Source organism: Nyctibius grandis, chromosome 1 (genome assembly GCF_013368605.1).
Source record: "Nyctibius grandis isolate bNycGra1 chromosome 1, bNycGra1.pri, whole genome shotgun sequence".
Taxonomy (NCBI): domain Eukaryota; kingdom Metazoa; phylum Chordata; class Aves; order Nyctibiiformes; family Nyctibiidae; genus Nyctibius; species Nyctibius grandis.
The window spans coordinates 74,075,741-74,098,227 of record NC_090658.1 but is presented as its reverse complement, the minus strand read 5'-3'; the positions used below and the strand labels follow the sequence as shown (position 1 = coordinate 74,098,227).

The following is a 22,487-nucleotide window of genomic DNA, read 5'->3' as shown; positions in this document are numbered from 1 at the left end:
ACCAGCAAAGCTGCCTAACCTTCAGTGAAAGTTTTAAAGTAACCAGATATATCCTATGGGATGTTTCAATTGCACCACAACATGGTAGGTTGTCTTTTTGTTTTTTTTTTAACTAGGAAGTACTCTCACCAATACAGAGATATGGATAAGTATGTGTGTATGTATATACCAGTGAATAAACTATTCATGCAATAAGTGGTTTTAACACAATATTTTGTGCTCCAAGAACTCCAGCAAATCCCCACACTTCCCAGATACATTCAGATGTGCTATAAAACACATCTGAAGAGAAAAAAAAGTCTCTTCTGATTAGTGTATTTGGTATATCTTAAAAATGAACAAGAAGCAACAAAAATGGACAACATAGCAGCAGAAAATTTAGAAAAAAGCTGCCCTCTGGGGATTTTTTTTTTTTGTGAGGACAGAACCCAGACCAGTCCTCTATTAGCACTGAACCAGGCAACAGAGGAAGACTGTGCTGACTTGCTCTCCGGGCCAGGAAATACGAAGAAGGCCCAGAATCTCTCTCCTGGCACCAAGCACAGAGCCTCTATGTTCTGGACTGGAGAAAGTGTCTACAGTCAAAGTGTTCAGACAAGTTACAAAGCTCAAAAGAGTTCTCGTAAGTGAAAAAGCAGATTCAAGATTTTGCCTATGTAATACAAAAAGCTCTGTTTTCGGCGGGGGGGGGAGGGGCGTGGCGGGCTGTCAGGTTTTTTCTTTTTTTTTAAACAAAAGTCTAGACACTGTATTTTGAATTTTATTGTCTGAAATAACAAGACACCCACCACTCTGATACCTGTGCCAAAAAAAAACAAAAGGGCAGGCTTTAGATTAAAAAAAAAGCCTGAAACCATATCAGATGGAAATAAAAAACTGAACAGCCTCACCCATCTTTATATAGCAAGGAAATAACTTTTAAAAAAAAAAAAAAATTACTAAAACCAGTTTAACTTACATTATTCTAATTCAATTTTTCTAACATATGTACACATTATTTAATGAAAGAGGGGAAAAAATAGCTCTTCCATGGTTTTCATAACTGTTCTTAATACTGCTAATATCTCTGCAGGCAGCAGGTAGACTTTTGCCTTTCTTCCTCCCTAGAAAAAAAATAGTTTTTCCTACTGCAAAAGAACTTCATGGTTCAGATACTCAAAACACTCCTCCAATACACTGCAAAAAGTGACAACAAAACCACATGTAATTCCATTACCAAAATCACAACTATCAGTGCAATGCCGTTCACCCAAGGTTTCAACCTTTTATATTCCCATTGTCTTTGGTGATGCCAACAGTAACTACTGACCACAAAGCTTTCACCTCCTTCCTGTCACCAACAAGCAGTCTCAGCTGCTGGATCCCAAAGATTCGTTTCCCTGTCATTTAAATGGTGTCCAGTGCTCAACTCCTTTGTTTATATCAGAAATACTTCAAAAAATAAAATAAACCCCTCAGTTTTCAAAACATACGTGCAGTGTCTTGCATGAACAGACCTTAGTTTTGGTTAGAGAAGTTAGGCAAAGTAGTTAAAAAGGTATCATTAAAAAATATCACACTTATGATCAGGTTATTATAAAAGTATTTGCAGAACACTAGGTCAAATCCCATGCTCAAAACAGTCCTTGACTCCTGTCTTTGTGCACAGAAGTGCCATAATGTTCTTCCTCACTTCAAGCAGTGTTCCAGTCTCAAGTTATGCAGCACTATAATCTGCAGAAAGTATAAATCATATAGTATTTTCAAGGGTATTATGATTTGGCAATGGGACCCTCATTGAAAATTCTAAGTGAAAAATAAGCCTATATGCAATGCCGGATTCAGAAGGTATCTTTAAATTCTCATCATCCACTTCTACAAATTCAATAAGCACCACTCGTTCCCCAAATGAAGGACATAGGTGTCTTATGGAAAACGTAAAAATAAAAAGCATGCAACTGAATGTTGTATCATAACATATGTTCTTCAGCAGCCTGAATTCCAGCTCTATCAAATTACTCTATTATAAATCTCGGTATTTTTAAAGTAATGGGATAGCTATGTCAGATTTTATCTTTGAGAATTTGATGCACTGTATTAGCATAGGAACATAGGAAAAAAAAAAAAGTCTGCACTAACTGAAGCAAAAGTAACCTAACAGCATTACAACAAAGTGAAAGCAGAAACTGAAATACAGTGGAACAAATTAATACGTTTAAAGTTCTAGCTAAAATAAAAAGTACTTGCTCAAGTAAGCATCTGAAAATTGAAAGGCAGTAAGGTTGTAAAAGTTGGAGGTGGGCAGATAAAACAAGTTTTGCACTGTCTATTTTTAAATCAGAGGATGAGCCATTTCCTAAGCATGCTTGTAAATGCTTTGAAAAATACTAGTAGGTTTTTTCAGTACAACTGCATATTACTAAGAAGCATAAACTGCTCATTTGAGTAATTCATATTTTTTCCAGCTCTACACTAAATGCATCATACACATTGCAGTTCTTATCAGGTGACAGAATAAATTGTGCTTTACTGTATTTTCAGTTACCATATCATTCCAGAGGTACAGACAGAACCAAACCCTCTCCAAGAATACCGAGATTGACAGCTGAAGGCCTTAGTACTCTATACAAAACAGTAACATCATTAATTATGAATAGGAATCTACTGAAATGCGATGTGCCTTGGTCTAAAGAACTACAACAGGGTAAGTTAGTAACAATAACAGTAATAACCTTTTTTTATTACAATAATGGAGTATTGGAGCATTTAGTTATATTCTATGTGGTAAAGTTAAGCAAGTCTGTGGCTGCATTAGTGTTGGTGTCTTGAACTACATGGAATACAAACAACAACCAGTGTTCAACACTGTGGCTGAAAGATAAAAGTTCTACTATTTGGCTGAGAAATATTTTTGACTCCAAACCAGATGTTATGGCTTGGAGAGCTGACCAACTCTTGCATGGTCAGCTGCACTTGGTCTTCTGTTGTCAGCTGTCATTCCTGCCAGCAATTTAGTCACGATGGAATGCTTTTCTAATTAAAAATGTGTAATGCACCTTAATATGAGTAGTAAGTTCCAAATATATTTTGCAGCACAGAAAATATATCCAAAAATGTGTGTGGTCCATTCTCTCTAATTTTACATGGAAACAGGAACTTACACCTATGAGAAAAAACCTCACTACACATCTTGCACAAACATGGACCTTATGTCTCTGATAAACATTCTGGACTTAACGCATGGGCCCCCGGGTCAGAACACTATATTCAGCCTAGTTCAGGTGAAGTGTCTTGTTCCCAGTAGCGCTGGGGTGCTGCTGCTGCTGCCTGTGAGCACTGGCACTGCCTGCACCCACCAGCCTGAAACAGCAGAGCCCCCAGAGACCTCCTGAGACATAGTCGGTGCTGCACGCCTACGTAATGAACTACACAACTACAGTGCCAACACGGAATTGCTCGTGCATAACCTGTGAATGATTTGGAACACGCAGACCAACAAGCCTGATGTACCCGTGCTGCCTGTGGGTTGATAAAAACTGCTAGATGCAGGAAGAAGTAAGAGATACTGGGAAACAGTAATAAGGGTTTTCTAGAGACAAGTCACACCCCACAGATACAGTGGGATGCAAACAGAAAAGTTTAGTCTATGACATTGACAAGAATCATCAAAAAACTTCCAGGCATTATTATGAATTAATTTTATGTAGAAATGTATCCTTTACTATAGTCTAGAATGATCATACTTTTTGTTACAATGGGTATTGCATTCATTCTTCCCCTTTTTTTCCTGTTGACCACATAATGCTAAATAATGAGAAGTGTGTTGTATTTAAGCATTTTAAGTTTATGTATTATGATCAATGAAAGGTCAATTTAAGACAAAGTAAATAAAATAACCAATTTAAAATCCAGAAAAAGTTTGTTTTTACTGGAAAAGTTTCCTCTCCTTAGTACATTATATAGGAATACAGGAAAATTCTTCAAAGTTATTTTAAAAAGTCTTTCAGAAAACCTGTCCACAATCACAGAGTACATTCTTACGAATGCATTACTGCATCCAAAGTAGACAGCCAATTATAACATAGCATTTTATTTCTTCTCATGCATTGCTAGCCAGACGTTAAGCACCACAAGATAAGCTCTAAAGATTTTTTTGGTATAATAATCTTTAAAGTTGCATTTTTTAACAGGATTTTATTTTTCCTTTAATTGTAACCAAGAAACAAATCTTCTCAGGGCATTTAATGGGGAAAACTAAGTTATTGCTCTTTTTTTTTTAATTAAAAAAAAATCCCTTTATCTAGAAAGACCTTTTGTTCCCTTATAGAAAATACTGCAAATCATAGAATCATAGAATAGTTTGGGTTGGAAGGCATCTTAAAGATCATCTAGTTCCAACCCCCCTGCCACGGGCAGGGACACCTTTCCACTAGACCAGGTTGCTCAAAGCCTCATCTAATCTGGCCTTAAACACTGCCAGGGAGGGGGCATCCACAGCTTCTCTGGGCAAATACAGATCCTTTGTCAATCCAGTCCTTTGCATTGCTGGCAACACAACAGAAACAAGCCTCGAACTTTAGGCCAGGATTACTCCAACCAGAAACTTGTCTATTCACGGAATTTTTAATAACTGTAGAAGAAGTAGAGACACTTCCCCAGAAATATCATACTACCTTGAAGTCATTTCTCTTCCCTTTCTCTGGAAAAATGATCCAGATTTTAATAAAAAAAAATCATGTTCAAACTAAGGATTCATCCCTAAGCTTCCATTCTTTTTTTTTTTTTTTTTTTTTTGAGGTTATAGGAGCAAACCCATAAAGTAAGCAAAGAAGGTGGCACAGTCACTTCTGGTCAAATCACACCACTTGACAGTCCAAGTTAGTTCTCAAGGCTCAGCCTGAGATGAATCTAGGACAAGTTTGCAGTGGCCCACTGGGATACTTTCCAGTAACCTACAGGTATCTATCATACAATGAAAAACATTTATAATTTCTAGCTACCTCTCAGTATTTACACAATACTGGCTATTAGCTTTGTCATTTCACACCAACAACTTAAAGGTTTGACACATTAACTATTATAGAAACAACATGTATATGGAATCAGAGAAGGGCTGAGGTTGGAAGGCTCCTGTGGAGGTCATCTAGTCCAACTTCCCTGCTTAAAGTAGGGTGAGCTGGGCTCACTAGACTATGCTGGGCCTTGCTCAAGTGGGTTTTGAATATCTCCAAGGAAGTAGACTCCTCAACCTCTCTGGGTAACCTGTTCCAGTATTTGACTGTTATGAAAACATAAATTTCTTATGTTTTAGTTTGTGCCTATTGCCTCATCTTTTCATGAGGCACCACTAAGGATATGCCTGCTCAGTCTTCTTTACTCCCTACCATCTGGTAGACACACACATTCATAAGATCCCCCTGAGCCTTCTCCAGGCTAAACAGTTCCAGATCTCTGCTTCTCTTGGTACGACAGATGGTCCAGTCCTTTAACCATCTTAGTGGCTTTTGCTGGACTTGCTCCAGTATGTCCATGTCTCTCTTGTCCTGGGGAGCCCAGAACTGGACCCATCACTCCAGGTGAGTCTCATTGGTGCCAAGTAGAGGGGAAGGATCACCTCCCTTGAGTTGCTGGCGATGCTCTAATGCAGTCCAGTATGCCACTAGCCTTCTTTTCCACAAAGGCACGTTGCTGGCTTATATTCAACTTGTTGTCTATCAGGCCCCAGGGCCTTTTCTCCAAAGCTGCTTTGCAGACAGTCGATCCCAACCACATATTTGTTATTCTGCCCCAGACGCAGGACTTTGCATGAGGTGCCTGTCAGTGCATTTTTCCAGCCTGTCCAGCCTTGAATAGCAGCACACCCATCTGTTTTATCAACCACTTGTCCCAATTTTGTATTGTCTACAAACATGCTGAGTATGCATTCTGTCTCATCATCCAGGTCACTAACAAAGCTGTTAAACAGTACTGTCCTGAGTATCAGCCTCTAGGGTGCACTGACCTCCAAATGGGCTTCATGCTGCTGACCACAACACTATAAGCCCAGCAGTTCAGCCAGTTTTCAGTCTACCTTAATGTCTACTTCTCTAGTATATACCTGGAGAAAACACAAACGCACATGACAAACAGCAGTGAAGATGTAGCTAATTTTAAATTTCCTATAGACAGTCCCACAAAAAAGACAATACACTTTTTTCCCTAGTCTCTAGTCTATCTATCAAGATACTTAAAAGTTTGTTCAGTTCCTTCTACCACAGGTTTTCTGAACCATTCAATTAAAAAAAAAAGAAAGATTGATTGTGTATACTTCAATAGGAAAATTTTAGCATCTCCATTAGAGACCTACAAGAAAACCAATGTCCTGGTAAAAGCATACAATTATATTGCTTCGTCCTAAAGCATCTCTTTTCCATTACTCCCATTAAATACAGTAAGGGGAATCCCTTGGCTCCTCAACCAGAACACTCAGTTACCAGTCCAACACTTGTATTTTCTTATTATGGTTATCCAGTTGGATCTAATCTTCTGGAGAACTACACTAATGCATGTTCTTAAAAAGCCGCCCTATGCAACTGTAATAAAGGCTTCTACTATTGCTCCTGTTTGGCAACTGGAATGCAATGTGTTTAGGAGTACTTAAATCGTAACTATTTCCTAGACATACCTCTTTTACAAGACTTACTGTATTCCACATTAAATGGGAGACGTTAACTCCTACTGTTCCAGCAATTCATCATACAAAAGTACACAGGTATATCTGTTCAGAATTTTTCACCTCCAACAAAAATTGCCCATACCTGTTGAGTCAGCCAAACAAGGATCTTTGTCAAGACCTCAAGTTTTGGGCGTGAAGAGATGTCCTAGGAAAAAAAATCTGTGATACCTAATATGATCGAGAAAGAGAATTAAAGGAAACCCAAGAAGTCTTCTTTCTTCAACGTATGTAAAAAACCTATTTTAAAAATTCAGCAATTGAGAAAATAGTAGAAATCTTAAATCAAGGAACACACATAAGAATTGCAAAAAAAAGTTTACTGAGCGCTTGTGTGCAACTTCATGTTAAATAATTAGCACAAGGCCTCCAGCCTTGAGGTAGGTACAGGTCTGTATTATGCACATGTCAGTTTATATATTCAGTCTCTCAAATAAATGTGCCTAGTTCTGACTACTACTGTAAAAATCCATTTTCATATGAAAAATGAAATTGAAAAATGAGCTAAGTTGATGGTGTACTGCAAAATACATCATCAGGTAAGAGAAAATTTAAGAATGACCTGAGTAAGCCATATACAAAGAACACATTCATAGAATACTGAGAAATTACTGAGGCACATTTTAAGACTATTCTGTGTGCAACACAGCTTCCAATACGCCAGTTTTAGTTCCATAGACTTATAAATGATGTCTTAACTTGTTAAGAGACAGTACAGAACAATTTGCTTTGCAGACTAAAACATTTAGCAGTGGACAACCAATTTGCTGAAGTTTTCAAATATTTTTTCAAAGTTCACTTTCAATTTAGCTAGCAAATAGCATTTATGCTTTGGTTTGTTTGTGTTTTTTAATAACAGCACCCTTAAAAAACCGTAAGCACAAGTATCTCCAGCAATTAATGCACTCCTCTTCCCATGACACAGTCAGGAAAGGTTCTAATAAAGAGGTCAGATTTTGATACCCAACTTTCTGTTCTGCTTTTAGCAGACCCTCTCCCTAATTCTAATCTATACTTAAAGAGAACTTCCATGGCTTTCTCCATATAGTTTAAGGGTCAGAAAGACTGTGTGCAGTACAGCTTCCAAAACAACATCTCTTCCATGAAAGTGTAAAAGTTATTTATAATTAAAACACATTGAAAATGAACAAGCTCAGTACATACCAACAGAGCTACGTACATTTCAAAAATGTCTCCTTTTACAGAAAAAAAAAAAAAAAAAATGCTTGCACTTGTTAGTTTGCCAGTTTTTTCCTTAAGTTCCTAATAAATCTCCTATATTTTGGGCAGTCTTCAATCAGAGAATCAGGACATAAAATGCACTAGAACTCAATACAGAGGTAATAGAAATGCCGCCAAAATGGAACATTAATGATATCAGTGTATCATAATAAAGAAGCAACATATCTCCCCAGCCCCGAACAGAAACATTCCAAAAAGATGCAAAAAGCAGTAATGGACTGATCACCAAATTATTAAGTAACCACAAATCCCCTTGCACTTATCAGGAATTAGACTTACTTTCTACTCCATTACAAAAAAAAACCCAAGAACCGACACAAGCTAAAGAAACCTGATCGTCTGAGTTTCTCAGGTCATGTAAAAAAAAGAAAACTTTAGTTTTCAATGCTTTGTGAACATCTGCAAGGAAAGCAATACAAGCTGCCTTACAAGGCTCTTAAGCTACATTACACAGAAGATTAACGTCTGGTAACGCTACACTATACTTCAGAAAGTAAGCTATGGAATGAGCAGTTAATATTGGAGCTCTCTAAGCCATACACCCCAGATCCTATATATGTTGAGAAGTGAAATTTGCATTGTAGGTTCAGCTTCCACTCTGTCCCATTTGCCTGACAATGGACAAAAATTACCTAGAAATAAGCTATGCCATCTACTGTACTACATGGTTTCTGTTTGAAAGCAATGTAGTTCTGTTTAGAAAACAAGCATAAGGAAGGTACAAACTGAGATGAAGGTGTAACCGCCAGGAAATTAATCTGTTTCAACATCTGATACAGCCTACTGTGATGCTCAGATAGTGGGTAACACACCATTTACAAAGGCAGACACAAGTATCTAAGAAAAAGGCAAACACAAGCGTATAAGAAAAGACCAGCTATGCATTATACCCCCTGAGATGTCATGTAATAAATCAGTGACTTGAACTAGAAAGTCAAATTAATCAAATTACTTCAAGTATGCTTATTTTCAGAGAGATTGAAAATTCCACTGTGATAAAAGACAGACTTGAAAAAATAGTCTTTCACAGCTCTCTAATGAACAGGATTAGCTTAGGTGTTCATTCTGTGTACAACTTGAATCAACTATTTCCTCCTGTTACAGACTGGTTTAGCATATACTTGCAGCCACAACTCACCGCTCTTGTGCTAGGAGAGGTGCAGCATTACCAATACCCAATCAAAATCCCTTTTCAGTTCTGGGATGTTAATCTCTACCAGTCAGGTTATGTCAGAAACAACCACTACAAATCTGTAACACAAATAGCTTTAGGCAATATCCTAATACAGTTAAATCTTGAGAAGCATACTGAAAGGGAAAAAAAAAAAAAAGAAGGAAGAAAAAAATATATTTAGTGACAGATGTACAAATTCCCCAGTCTGCCTCCTGGTGAGAAAGAATCCCATTTACCCTCTAATCATCTATCTAGAATATAGTTGACACATCTGCTGTGTGATTAGACCTTAAATTGCTGCAAGGAAAACAGGATAGGCCAAAGGGCTACTCCGAGTTGTGTTTTAGTCTCCCAAGCTGCATTTCCTTACAGATTTATTTCTTTTGTATTTGTATATTTGATTTGAGCGTCTCCAGTATAGAGATCCCTAGAGGAATTTAAGGTAGTACATTTGTATTGCATCTCTTCGTGGGTATTTAGACTCCGTGAAACAATGCACTGGAAAGTTCCCAGACCTGAGCAACTGGCTTTGTATTGAAGAGATAACAGTAGTCTGCCCTTGGAAAAACAAACAAACAACATAGCAAAGATCTTCGTTCTAGAAGAATTGTTCCATATACAAACAAATGAATTTTCTCTCAGCATAGTGATATTAAGTTCAAAGCTTCCCAAAACGAAAAGTAGCAACACCTAAGTGGAGAAACAGGGTGAAAAAGGGAGTCATCTTACAGACCTGCATCACTGTTCTTGATTAATCATCAAAATAAAAGTTTTTAAGTAGTATATAATTTCAAGATGCAATTTCCTCTTCTTTTGAGAGCTACAAGGGCTTTTGAATCTAAGATACTTTGGGCAACATCCACAACTAGAGTACACACCTTTAATGAATGTTATGACAAGACAACTGCATTTCCAACTTTTTAAAATCCTTAAAAGGTAAGAATGCAATTATTTCAGAACAGAATTAAACCAAGTATAAATCCTGAAGAAAATTATCAAGTTTTGTGTTATATATTCCCTAAGTCAGCTTTAGGAAATCAAACTTGAACCCGTTTTTTAGACTCGACAATATGAATAAAATGCTGCTGCTCATTTAAATATTATCAAACATTTCTTAATTTGCTAACTGACAGAACTCCCTGGAAAATACTATTCCTTGTTTTTATTTTCACTTCTTTGTCTTTTTGTCAGGCTTTTGGGAAGCCACTATGAAATGGCATGGCACACATTTTCAGATAAATAATTCACTGCACTTACTTACAGTGTTCAGTGTAATCAATGTTATAGCTCACCACATTGACCACATAAACTGATTGGACAATTGTAGTTATATAAATTGGGGCTCTAAAGAGATCTTGCGAGTAGGAAAATGTACTGGTTTGCATAACAGGAAGTAAAACTTACTTGCTTTTGACATTAGCACTAATGAAGCTAAAACGTCGAGGCGGCCCTACTTTCAGCACCACGGAGAGCGACAGATGCTCACCGATTGGCCGGCCCTACGTTCAGCACCAGGGAGAGCAACAGGCGCCGGCCGACAGACGGCCCCTCCGTTCAGCACCACGGAGAGCGGCAGGCGCGCACCAATTGTCGCGCCGTACAACCGACAGGGAAAGCGTCAGACAGGGCTCCGCTTCACAAGCCTTCCAAGAAAAGCACATACAGCCTCAGGCTTCCCTAAAATACACAGCATGTTCTTTGATAAAATCAGTTATTGTAGAGATACTTGAGGCTACTTTCAATTCTTTAACAAACTACTGGTTTTTTTTGTACTTCCCAGATGAGAGAATTTTCTTTCTGTACACTTAAACAAATTCTTCCCTTTTGTATAAGAACCTTCAAGAATCCCTTTTCTATACATGTGAACAGAAGAGGCTCAAGAATTAGTAGCAAATCTAGAGTCAAATAGGGCATGTCATTCAGTACTTAAATTAGATTTTCTTTAAGGGGCCACATTTACCAGAATTTCATTTAGGCACATACATAAGCATATATATTTTATATTGAGAGGACATGTTACTTCTGTCTCCAACTTTGCCAAACTAACAGTTTTCTGAAAGCAGGAAATATAGTTTCCCTCAGGAACAGGGAGTACAGGCCCATAAGAAAAATAAAAATTGCCATTAGAGAAAAAAGTCTATTACACAAACAGCTATGTCCAAAAACAACTGTGGGATTTGGAATATGGTTTATTCTAGAATATCAACTTATAGCTATGGAAAATAATACAAACCAACAGAAGCTAAACTTCCTTCAGGCTTTTCACTTGTACAGAAGGTGCAAGGATACTTAATATAACAGCACCTGCCCCAACATAAATGACAAGAATTACAGTCTCATGCATTAGGTATTTGGAGGTAAAGCAAAATATACCCAATACACCAAACTGTAAATGGTCTACACTGTAGACTGAAAAGGTGCACATGACAAAGTGTGAAGCAGAGCACAGAAATAAAGAAAGGCAAGACAAGAGTCACGGGAGTAGAGAGAATGGCCACAGAACATTCCCAGACCAGCTCAAAGAACAAAAACTGATCTTCTTGTCGAAGTCCAGGCTCTGTTTTAGGACATCTTCTATCTCAGCATAAACCAAACGACCATATGCTTTTATAAAGAAAGAAAAAGAAAAAAAATGAATGACTGAGTTTAATTACATAGGAACTTAATGGAACTATTAATTAATGCTATAATGTTAGATACAATATGGAAAGCTCATGAACAACCCAAACAAAATAATGGATCAAAAATTTCAAATAAAGTTTTACCACTCAGTGGCACAACACAAAAAGTATTTTTTTTAAATATATAAGTAGTATACATTACTTATGCTGGCAACACAGGTTAACGTTGGAGAGCCAGACATACATATATTTTCAAGGTGTTTCAAAATTTTTTTTTGGTCTGTAAACATATCTTTGATTACATATTGCTACCAGCAACAAATAAACTGTATTTTTTAAAGTGTGAAAACTGTACTTATAATTACACAAAGCAGATAAATAAATAAAAATTCAACTCCTTTTCCCTCATCTTTATTACAGAAATAATTTACTACTATTTTCATTTGTCAAATTTTAAAAGGACAAAGACAGTCATAGGAGATTACTGAAATACACTGTAGTACAACCTATCCAAACATATCAGCATCCATACTGCAAAATACTAGATCTGAGAAGACAGTGTCAGACACCCTTTACTAAAAGCTACAGCTTTCAGTCATGGTGCAAGTAAAAACATTGTTCAATTAAAAATCTCTGGATTATAGCACACCTGTTTTCTAGTCACATTAGAGTTTAGGTTCGTAGAAACAAAATTTTAGGAAACTATCTGGAAAGATTACCTTAATCTCATAAAAATGAAAATAGAAAGCAAGTATTTCTTATAATCACCTCATACTTCTTTTAGCTAAAAGGTTATCTTTCTTTTAACAGGAGCATTTTGAACAATAGGACTTCATGAACTTTTTAACGGTAGCTATTTTTAAGGGTGTCATTTTGAGCCTAACCAAGTGACAACCTCAGCAAAAGGTTGCTCTTCCTCATAGCCTTCTAGAGTCAGTTAAAAAAGCCTGACCAAGGAAGCAGAACCAGGTAATATGCATTAAGTAGGACAAGATGGTGAACAGCTTTAGACTGGTTTTGCTTCTTCTCGTTATTTTTGGAATGCAATGCCTTTGATTATTGGTATGACAACAGTCATTAGAAGAATACACAGACGCCTGGCTTGTTACTGCCACTACTGCCGAACTTGTATCAGCCAAGGGACATACACATCTGAACTCACAATGTTATGTTGAGATTTGCCAGATTCATTAAGCAGTAAGCATGCAAACAGTAAGAAAAAGTTAGTGACTATTTAAGGTAACGTCCCCCCTCCTCCACACAGTTAACAGGAGAGTAAAGTTTTCAGTGGAGACTTGGAGAGTGGGGTGGTGTGGGGTTCCCACAGGACAATGGTCACGTACTGAACGAGCTATGTCCAGGCATGTCCAGGGGGTGGTAATGGGGTGGTGATGAACTAGCCAATCATAATACAGAACAAGGGACTTGGCTATGAGACCAACAAGGTATGGGGGAAGCTGAGGACCTTGGCTATGAGAAAAATAAGATATAGGGAAGTTGAAAAATAAGAAAGAATGCTGCACCTGCAAGATATAACTTTTTAGCATAAGCCAATCAGAACTAATGTAGAGGCGTGTGAACAAAGCATACTAACCAATCATAATAGAAATGACCTGTACACAGAGCGTATACAAAAATAGAATAGTATAAATGTACCCTCAGATATGCGAATAAATCGAGATCTGCTTAACGATCATATTGGTCTGCGTGCAGTTACTCCATGCCCTCTCGCGAACACCAACAGGGTGGGGAAACAGTAGTATCACTGACAAAATTACTATTTTTATTAAAGCCAAAGTCTGAGTTTAGACAATGAGATATCGAAAGAATTTCAGTGGTTAGAAGCTACTTAAGGCTGGAAGTTACTGTACCAATACAATGACTTATGACAAGTAACATTTCTACACATGCATTAAATGCAGCCTGCATCTAATCGTACTTCTAGACATTAAAAAATAAAGTATGTGTGACCATTAGGTTGCATGACAATATAGAAATATCCAAATACAAACAATGTTGTTACTGAATAGTTTTACAGTATTTGAAGAATGTACAGAACCACCACAACTAAGATTAAATTGCAATCTGACTTTTTCTGAAGTGGTAAGACTCATCATTTTGAAACAACGTCTGTGCACTTTCATGGTATTCCAGATACCAAAAAAAAAACCCAAACCCAAACCACAAAACCAACCAAAAAAAAAAACCCCAACAGTCTTCTGATGATACATTTTTATAAGACTTGACAAATCAGAACTCCTTGCAGGATTGAGTACTTCAAAGTGCTATGTCCATGCTAATTTACAAGTGCATAAAGAAACGAATCTATAAATACCTTGTACAATTACATAGAGATGAACCACTGATTTTCTTTTTCAAATATACATAAAAGACTCTCCTGTTTACAACTTTTGCATCTGGATGAAAGCATTTCAGTATTATGTTCTTAACTCTGAACTGGCACTTTCTTGATTTTATTTAAATCAAGATAATAGCAACAGCCTTCTTTCATAATGCAGTACTTACCTGAAAAGTGTAACTGCAGCAGAAAAAAAACCCCACAAAAATCAAACTAAACTTCAAATATTTCTTAATTTTTTTCATAGGATTTATATCATCATATGTAAAAAGCAGCTAAAGGTTGACAGATTTTAAACTGTATGGATGTTGTCATATCAGGATTCATTTATGGCCTGCATGTTCTTCTTTAGTTTTTAAATTTTGATATTTTGATAACATTGAACTTTGTACTAAAATACTCATCTTTCAGGTTTTCTTTAAATATGCTTAATGTACTGATGTATCAGATTTAACAGCTGAAGTACATATCAGAGCGATAACATCTAACATTTCCAGCTCCTTGTAATTCTATATTATTTCATTAGAGCAATAAACAAGTATAGAGCAAGAAGATACGTATAGAATCATAGTATCATTTAGGGTGGAAAAGACCCTTAACATCATCAAGTCCAACCATAAACATAACACTGCCAAGTCTGCCACTAAACCACATCCCTAAGCACCACATCATATTATTCATCATCTCCCTCAATTTGTCTCTTCATTTTGATTATTCTTTTGGATGTTTGTAAAATGTGAAAAAACAAAAAAGCAAAAAACCCCAAACAATCTCAGAGAAGCACAACATCACACTTTCAATTACACACAGAGAAAATATCTTTAGAACATTAAGCTGTCTCAGAAGAACTCCGAGCTAGTAGTCAACTATTAAGACTATGCGGGTGGAGAGGAAAGGAATTTCATTTGAGGAATTTTTTTTAATATTAAAAATATTTCGTTCTTGTCCTGCTTCTCTCTCTCTCTTCTTGATGCCTTGTGACAAAAGACTCTGAAGTCATTGACCTAATTCACACATACAACACAGAGCTCTAAAATATACCCATCTCAGGTCCACATAGCACCCCTGCAGTGTCACGTTATAGGTGTACAATGATAATGAATGGAAGAACCATTTGAAGGATACATGGTCCTGAAGTCTTCAAAGTATCACAATAATTAACTTTTTTCAACTAGTCCTCATCGGGAAAAAAAAACAGCATTAAATAAGAGTTCCCAAACTTCATATCAGGACTGTCAACTTTTTTTTTTTAATTAAGATCTCTGATCTCTTCTTTCAGAGACAAAGTACATATTAACTAAAACACTGAATTCCGTAATTTTTGTCCTACAATACATGGAAGGTAAGAAACACCTCTTCAGGTTTAAATTAGAAGCCACAGCTGCTTTAAAGCAATTCTAAGTGCATCAACTAGCAAGTATTCAGATAAAGACAATAACTGCTGATTTTATCTAAGGACTGAATAAGATTTCGAGAGCCTGAAAGCTCTACTTACTTTTTCTGAACTATACCAGATGGTATTAAGGACATACCATTTTTACCCAGTCCCATCTTTGTCCTTATACCATCATGTGTACAGAAAACTTCTCTTCTGTGAAAATCCCTTACTAAGACCTTAACTACTGCAGAATGAGGACACAGTCAGAACACCACATGGACAGAGTCAGAAAGGGAAGGTGGAGAGACTCTATTAGCATGATTAAAAAAGAAAAATCTTAAGGTACCTGCTTCAGAAATAGTGTCTCTCTCACTTTATCAGTTCCTACCTTCAGTCTCTCCCTCCTTAGAGTACTTACTTCATCTGTCTTTGGAATAATTAACACAAACCAAAATTCAGTATCTCCAGAGAAAGGTAAAAGAATAGAATATCTAATATTAAATTTTCATATCTTCTAGTCCTTGAAAACTATTTTTATGTAATAACAAAACATAACATTTATTCCCACATTACCAGTCAGAAGCATATGCAAAAATTTTGACATTAAAATATGTAGTCAAATCACACCCGCCTCAAAATTTCAGTTCTTTTCATGCAATCCTAGAACTGTTAGCAAATACTGGCCTACTGCCAACGTTAACACACATTGGAGAGATGACAAAGTTATTTAAGAAACTAAAACCCAAGTTTTTACAAAACTGTTAATGGCATCAACTACCACATGATGACAGCTAACATCAAAACAGTCCTACAGGGTTTTTTAGATTCTCATTTCTTCCCTATTTTTAAGGGTTCTTCTTTTAAGTTTTCTTATAATCCTATCACAATGAACCTTCTGCAAGAGGTTTAGTTGCTTTGTTTCCCGAGGCAGAATACTTCCAAATAAAAACTGACAAAGTTTCACTGGAAACATTTTGTTAAGAATCATTAATACAAGTTAAACCCTATAGCTCTTCCATAGCACTGCATTCTGTGATAGCTGAGGAAGACCTTTAACCATCCCAGCAAAAGAAGTCCATGTAATAAGAAGCATAAGCATCTGAATTAAAAAGCATCAAATTTCCTCTTTATTCTCTGAAATAAATTTACTATCTACAGCCCCAAGCGACTCACTGGACTAAGTACTACATTAACATCTATTCTCTAAGTACTTCTCTCTAACAGTGGAAGACAGAAAGGAAAACAAAGGAGAAATTTAAATATTTGCAAAAAAAAAAAAAAGGCAGTTTCACAAATTTATACAATAAGCTGGCTGCAGAGTTGAGAACAGAACTCTGGTCCCAGGAGTCCCAGTTCTAGTTTTTGTTTACTGAAGTATGATGCGCCTTGGATAACTTTGTTGCCTTAGTCTTTGAACTAGCTGAGGTTTTTGGAACCTTTCCAGAACTGAACTAACCAGCTCTAAGCATGTACCAAGGGAAAACACTGGAGTTTTGTACAGTTTTTTTCTTTTTATTAAATAGACAGAAACAATCGCTGTGGGGTATGTATCATCTGCATGGCACTTACAGACTCTTCTTCCAGTTAATGTAAAATTTCTGCAACTAATATCGTGCAACCAAATCAATGCTGAAGAATTCTCATTGCATAATCCCAGCACCCATCATGCAGTTATTCCATAAAAGTCAAAGATTTATGTTGATGCCACAAAGTTTGCACAACAGAGTTTGCAGACACATTTAGGATATGGATTTCTCAATCACAAATGCTCAAGCTGCAAACTACAGCACAAAAAGCAAAAACAACAACAAAAAAACAAAACTACTTGAACTTGTACTCTTCTGGCAATGTAAAAACTAATCCCATTCTCCCCTACTGATGTAAGCACAGCAGCAACTTGCTTTTTGTTTTCTATTCCAGTTGTTTTATGCAAACTAATTAAATATATATATGCACATTTTTCCTCTGCAGCAGGCATAATTCAACACTGCATTAGCACTCCAGCATGCAGTAGTAGAAACACATATATGCAATCTCATAATCGCAGTTTATTTCTTGTTGGCTTTAATCTTTGTGTCAGATGCTACTTTATCCCCAAACTGGTACACAGATCTTTCAAAACGCCTAAAAATAAGGAGCTTATACTGAAGAGGAAGACCTAAAATTGCTTCAGTGACAATCTACCGCAGTCTTTAAACATGACATGGAGTATCACCTTAGTTTTTAAAGCTGCATTTCTAACTGTTTTACCTTCCTCTGTGAATTAAGTATATTAAAGTTAAATCAAGTAAGTCTTGCCCCCCAAAAAAGTAAAAATATAGTTAAGCACTTCAGAAGTGTTGTGCTTAGTGATTTGTATCTTATTTTGCCTCACTCTGAATTACTGATTAAATCTGGTTATTAAACAAATTTTACCTTTTTCTTTGTGTTCCTGTATTGTTTTGACTGAAACATCATATTCTCTCTAAGTAATGCAAAAACATAAGAGAGGAATCCTAATTTTAGAATTTTACATTTACTTCATGAGTGACCTGCATCTTCTGTGGGGAAAGCATTTTCTTCTGCTGCTACTCACGGCCTGTAATAAAAACTGTACAAGGATAGGTAAAAATAAACTATTGAGTCACATTTCTTTTGTCAGAAGACAGAAGCTGTCTGGACAAACTTAACTGTGTGTATCCCTTTGGCAATGGCCCATGCATATTTAGACTTCCTTTTACTATACTATATTGGTGGGTTTGTTTTGGCCTGGTAAAGCACCTGGCTTCAGCCTTAAATCCACTGATAGACTTAATATATCTTCAAGGCAGTCTTAGAGAAAAGTTAGAAGACACAAAATAAATAAAATGCACAAAACAGCTGGAAGGTGTGTGAGAAGTGTCTTATATGTAAGACATTAAAGAATTTGAGAAGAACAATTAAGAAGTGGTATTCTTAATAAGAAGTTCCCAGATTACTGAAGAGGAATTCTAGACATGTAAGTTAGTAAGCATTTGACAGAACAGCAGAATTTGGTCAAAAAACCTCCATAGAAATAGCCTAATATCTTTTTCGTATCAGTTTCTTTTCGGAAATCTTCTGCAGAGGGAAGCTGATTCTTCTCTGACAGTTAACTCTTGCTTATGGAAATTAAGTATAATGTTTATATTTTTCCCCTGTAGCTTGAGTCCTTTCTCAAGGATTAATTTCTGCAGCCATCTATCAAATCAGGCTTCAGATTCTAGAGCAGGTTAGAAAGTTTAGATTATACTTTATGCAGAAGTTTCTACACTTCTTTTAAGCCTCCCTTTCTGAAAGGTCAAGTAACAAACAGAAATGTAGGACCCGAGCCCTCTAACACAGAACCGTCAAAATTTGCACCTCTACCTCAATGAAATTAATGCTATGGAACACTTCACAGAATCACACAGAATGTTAGGGATTGGAAGGGACCTCGAAAGATCATCTAGTCCAATTCCCCTGCCGGAGCAGGATTACCTAGACCATATCACACAGGAACACGTCCAGGCGGGTTTTGAATGTCTCCAGAGAAGGAGACTCCCCAACCTCTCTGGGCAGCCTGTTCCAGTGTTCGGTCACCCTCACCGTAAAGAAGTTTTTCCTCATATTTATGCGGAACCTCCTGTGTTCCAGCTTCCACCCATTGCCCCTTGTCCTGTCAAGGGATGTCACTGAGAAGAGCCTGGCTCCATCCTCATGACACTTGCCCTTTACATATTTATAAACATTAATGAGGTCACCCCTCAGTCTCCTCTTCTCTAAGCTAAAGAGACACAGCTCCCTCAGCCTCTCCTCGTAAGTGAGATGCTCCACTCCCTTAATCATCTTCGTGGCTCTGCGCTGGACTCTCTCTAGCAGTTCCCTGTCCTTCTTGAACTGAGGGGCCCAGAACTGGACACAATATTCCAGATGCGGCCTCACCAGGGCAGAGCAAAGAGGGAGGAGAACCTCTCTTGACCTGCTAACCACACCTCTTCTAATACACCCCAGGATGCCATTGGCCTTCTTGGCCACAAGGGCACATTTCTTTTACTTTTTACTTTTAATCTTTAAATTCTTAATTTTATTGTTGCAATAGGTGCAAGAGAAGTATTTTATTCTACATCCTGTTCTACATCTAAAAATACTGTTCTTCACTCCAGACCTTTAGTCAGTACAAAGATCAGCTGATTTTCCAAGTTTTCTCCCTAAAACTTGAAAACAGAACACAAACACACAAACTAAAACATTACCAGAATCTGCAAGTCACTGGGAAACAAATACAAGATTCCAGTCCTGCAAAAGTCTCATTCACATATGAACTCCTTGTACAAGCACATAGCGTGCAGTTTTTTTAAATAAACAAGCAGAAGGCAATTCATAGCTTTTATCTGCACTACTCTGAAGCCTTTGGCAGGACAGACATGCACACGCACAGTTTCTAGAATTTTAGAAGAGCTCTACTATGGATCATTAGAAAAACTTATGAAAAACCCCCAGTATTTACTTTCACCCTCTCCATGTTCTCCAATACAGAAGTTCAAAATATTCCAGCACCATGCATTTAAATCCATATTTAACTCACATCCACCTCAAGATACCTGACACATATACTCAAAGAGCACAGGGCACACGCTCAGTGCTGTGGAACTCATGGGTATACACAAATGACTTCACAACAGAAGTGGAACACTTTCTGCAATCAGCTATAAACTTCTGGGTAAATTCCTAGAGAAAGAAAGGGAAATATATCAAAGGACACACACATAAATAAAATTATTCTTTGAAGTTATTACTTTGCATATGCACTAGGCCTTAAGGTAAGACTAAAGTATGTTTATGGTCTCCAGGTGCTTCTTGCACCTTTCAGGGAGCACAAGTCTGTAGTAATGTCTTTAATATTTGAACTCATAATTTGTATGCACATGAAGTAAAATCAAAGAGATTCTTCAGCTTATTTTAATTCTACTTCTCTCCTTATGAAATTACAATTTTAGTTCCAGAAAAAATAAAGAAATTGTACTCAATTCAAAGACAAGACAAAACACCCCTCTGTCGTAGGTTTTCCAATACATTAAGGTGCATGGTGTTCCATGACAAATACTATTTTTAACTGGTTGATGGTGCATCAACTGTTCATAAATATGAACTGTCTCCACTGTGAGACTGCCAGCAGTCTTCATTCTCTTCATTCTTAGTTCCAATGAAATGTCACCTTCATCCATTTTAGCATACATTTGAAGAATACTGGCAGTTCTCACAGTGCTTTTAAATTACCTTTAAATGTTTTAGCTATGTAATTCTTGACAGAAATTACTTCTTCTGCTTTCTCTTTAACAAAGACAATCTGCCTTTCATTCCCTAAGCAATGCTATGCATCTATGACTTGAGCATCATACAAGAGATATTACAGCACCAAAGCATTTTTTTTGAGTTATTCTAAGTCAATCATAGCTATAATCACATCTGAAACATTGGGCCTACCGGCCTTAATAATATACTTTTAAAACATGTTGTAGTTTGACCCCAGCCTTTAACAAAGGCACAATGTATTTTCTACACGGGGGATGATAAAATGAAAACTGTTCAATCAGCAGTACGAGACCAGAGATACTCTCACACTTTGCCCTCACCATCTAAGGCATTTAAGATATTACCAGACACCTTAAATAACAGTACTGCTCTTCAGCAAAAGGAAAGCAAGTGTCACTTGCATTTCTCTATTTAAACAGACTCAGAGAACGGCGTACAAAAGAGCTAGAAGAGAAGCTACGATTTTCATAGAATAAACAGCCAGTACCACCCCAGCAGTGAGGGAACACCTCCCACGCACCCAGATACCTGGCTGTGCCAGGCGAAATTTGGACACGACTAACTGGGAACCGGTACTGCGGCAGGTTCCGTGAGCGGTTCTCGCCTCTACCACCACCCGCTGCTCCCGGTACCCCCGGTTTGCGGTATGCCGGAGCTTCCCCGCAGGGCCCCGGCACGGCGCGCTCCGGTTTCCCGGGGACCGAGGCTGCTCCCGGGGCAAGGCGGCCGCTCCAGGCCCGGCCTTCGGGGTACAAACCCGGCCGCATCCCACCTGGATTTAACATCAGCCCTGAGAGCCGGCCTCTCTTCAGCCACCCCGCTGACGAAGCGACGGCGAGAAGGGAAACAAAAAAAAAAAAAAAAAAGGGAGAAATGCAAGGCGGCGGGGGACCCTGCGCGCCCCGGCGGGCGCTCCCTCACCTTCGTGAGCTGGGCAATCTTCTTGCTCATTTTGAAATGCAGGTCCGGGCTGTGCTCGGCCCCCAGCCCCGCCTGGGCTGAGCCGGAGCCGAGTTTTCCCGCGCCGGGCGCGGAGCCGCTGCCGTAGCTGTGCTGCGGCTGCTGCCAGCCCATCCCCGGGGTCGCCATCTTCACCGCCCGGCCCCCGCCGCTGCTCGGGTGCCGCCAGCACCGGCCCTACTGGGGAGCCCGGCCAAGGGCGCCCCAGCCGCGAACCGCTGCCCGAGACGGTTCCTCCCGCCCCGGCACCGGCCTCGGGCGCTTCCTACCGCCGCCGTCCCCAGCAGCCGCGCTGGGCTGCGGCTTCAACCCCTCGGGGCCGCTGCGCGAAGCGGCGCCAGCCTCTCCTCTCCCCCCTCCCCGCTCGTCACCGCCCGGCACTGGGCGGGGAGACCGAACCGGTCCGGCCCCGGGGCGGCCGGAGGCCGGGCGGGAGCAGCGGCGGGGTGGCCGTACCCGGTTGCCGGGCTGCCGCCGGGCTGTTTACGCCGCGCAGCCCCGCGTCACTGGCCGGCCCCGCCCGCTGCCTCCCGCCTTCGGAGCGGCTGGGGCCGCGCGCGCTGGCCCGGGGGTCCCGCCTTCCCGCGGCAGGTGCGCGCGCTGTGGTCCCGGCCCCGTCCACCCGGCCCGCGGCGGCGGCGCCGGGAGCTGTTAGCGGGCGGCGGGCTGCTCCGCCTGCGGGCGGGGGCGGAGGGAGCCCCTTCTGCTACGGGCAGGGGCAGGGCGGGAGGGGGGTACGGGTTTTGGGCAGGGCTGCCCCTCTGTGGCGG

At 38.9% G+C, this 22,487-nt stretch overlaps 1 protein-coding gene across 1 annotated transcript in view; it reads right to left on the bottom strand.

Moving 5' to 3' along the window:
* Window positions 1-21,846, bottom strand: part of FAM184A (family with sequence similarity 184 member A) — a 77,527-nt gene extending 55,681 nt beyond the window's left edge. Inside the window, exon 1 of the mRNA XM_068407546.1 lies at window positions 21,679-21,846. Within this exon, the coding sequence (XP_068263647.1) occupies window positions 21,679-21,846 (168 nt within the window). The remainder of the gene's footprint in view (window positions 1-21,678) is intronic.
* Between the last annotated feature and the right edge of the window lie 641 nt (window positions 21,847-22,487).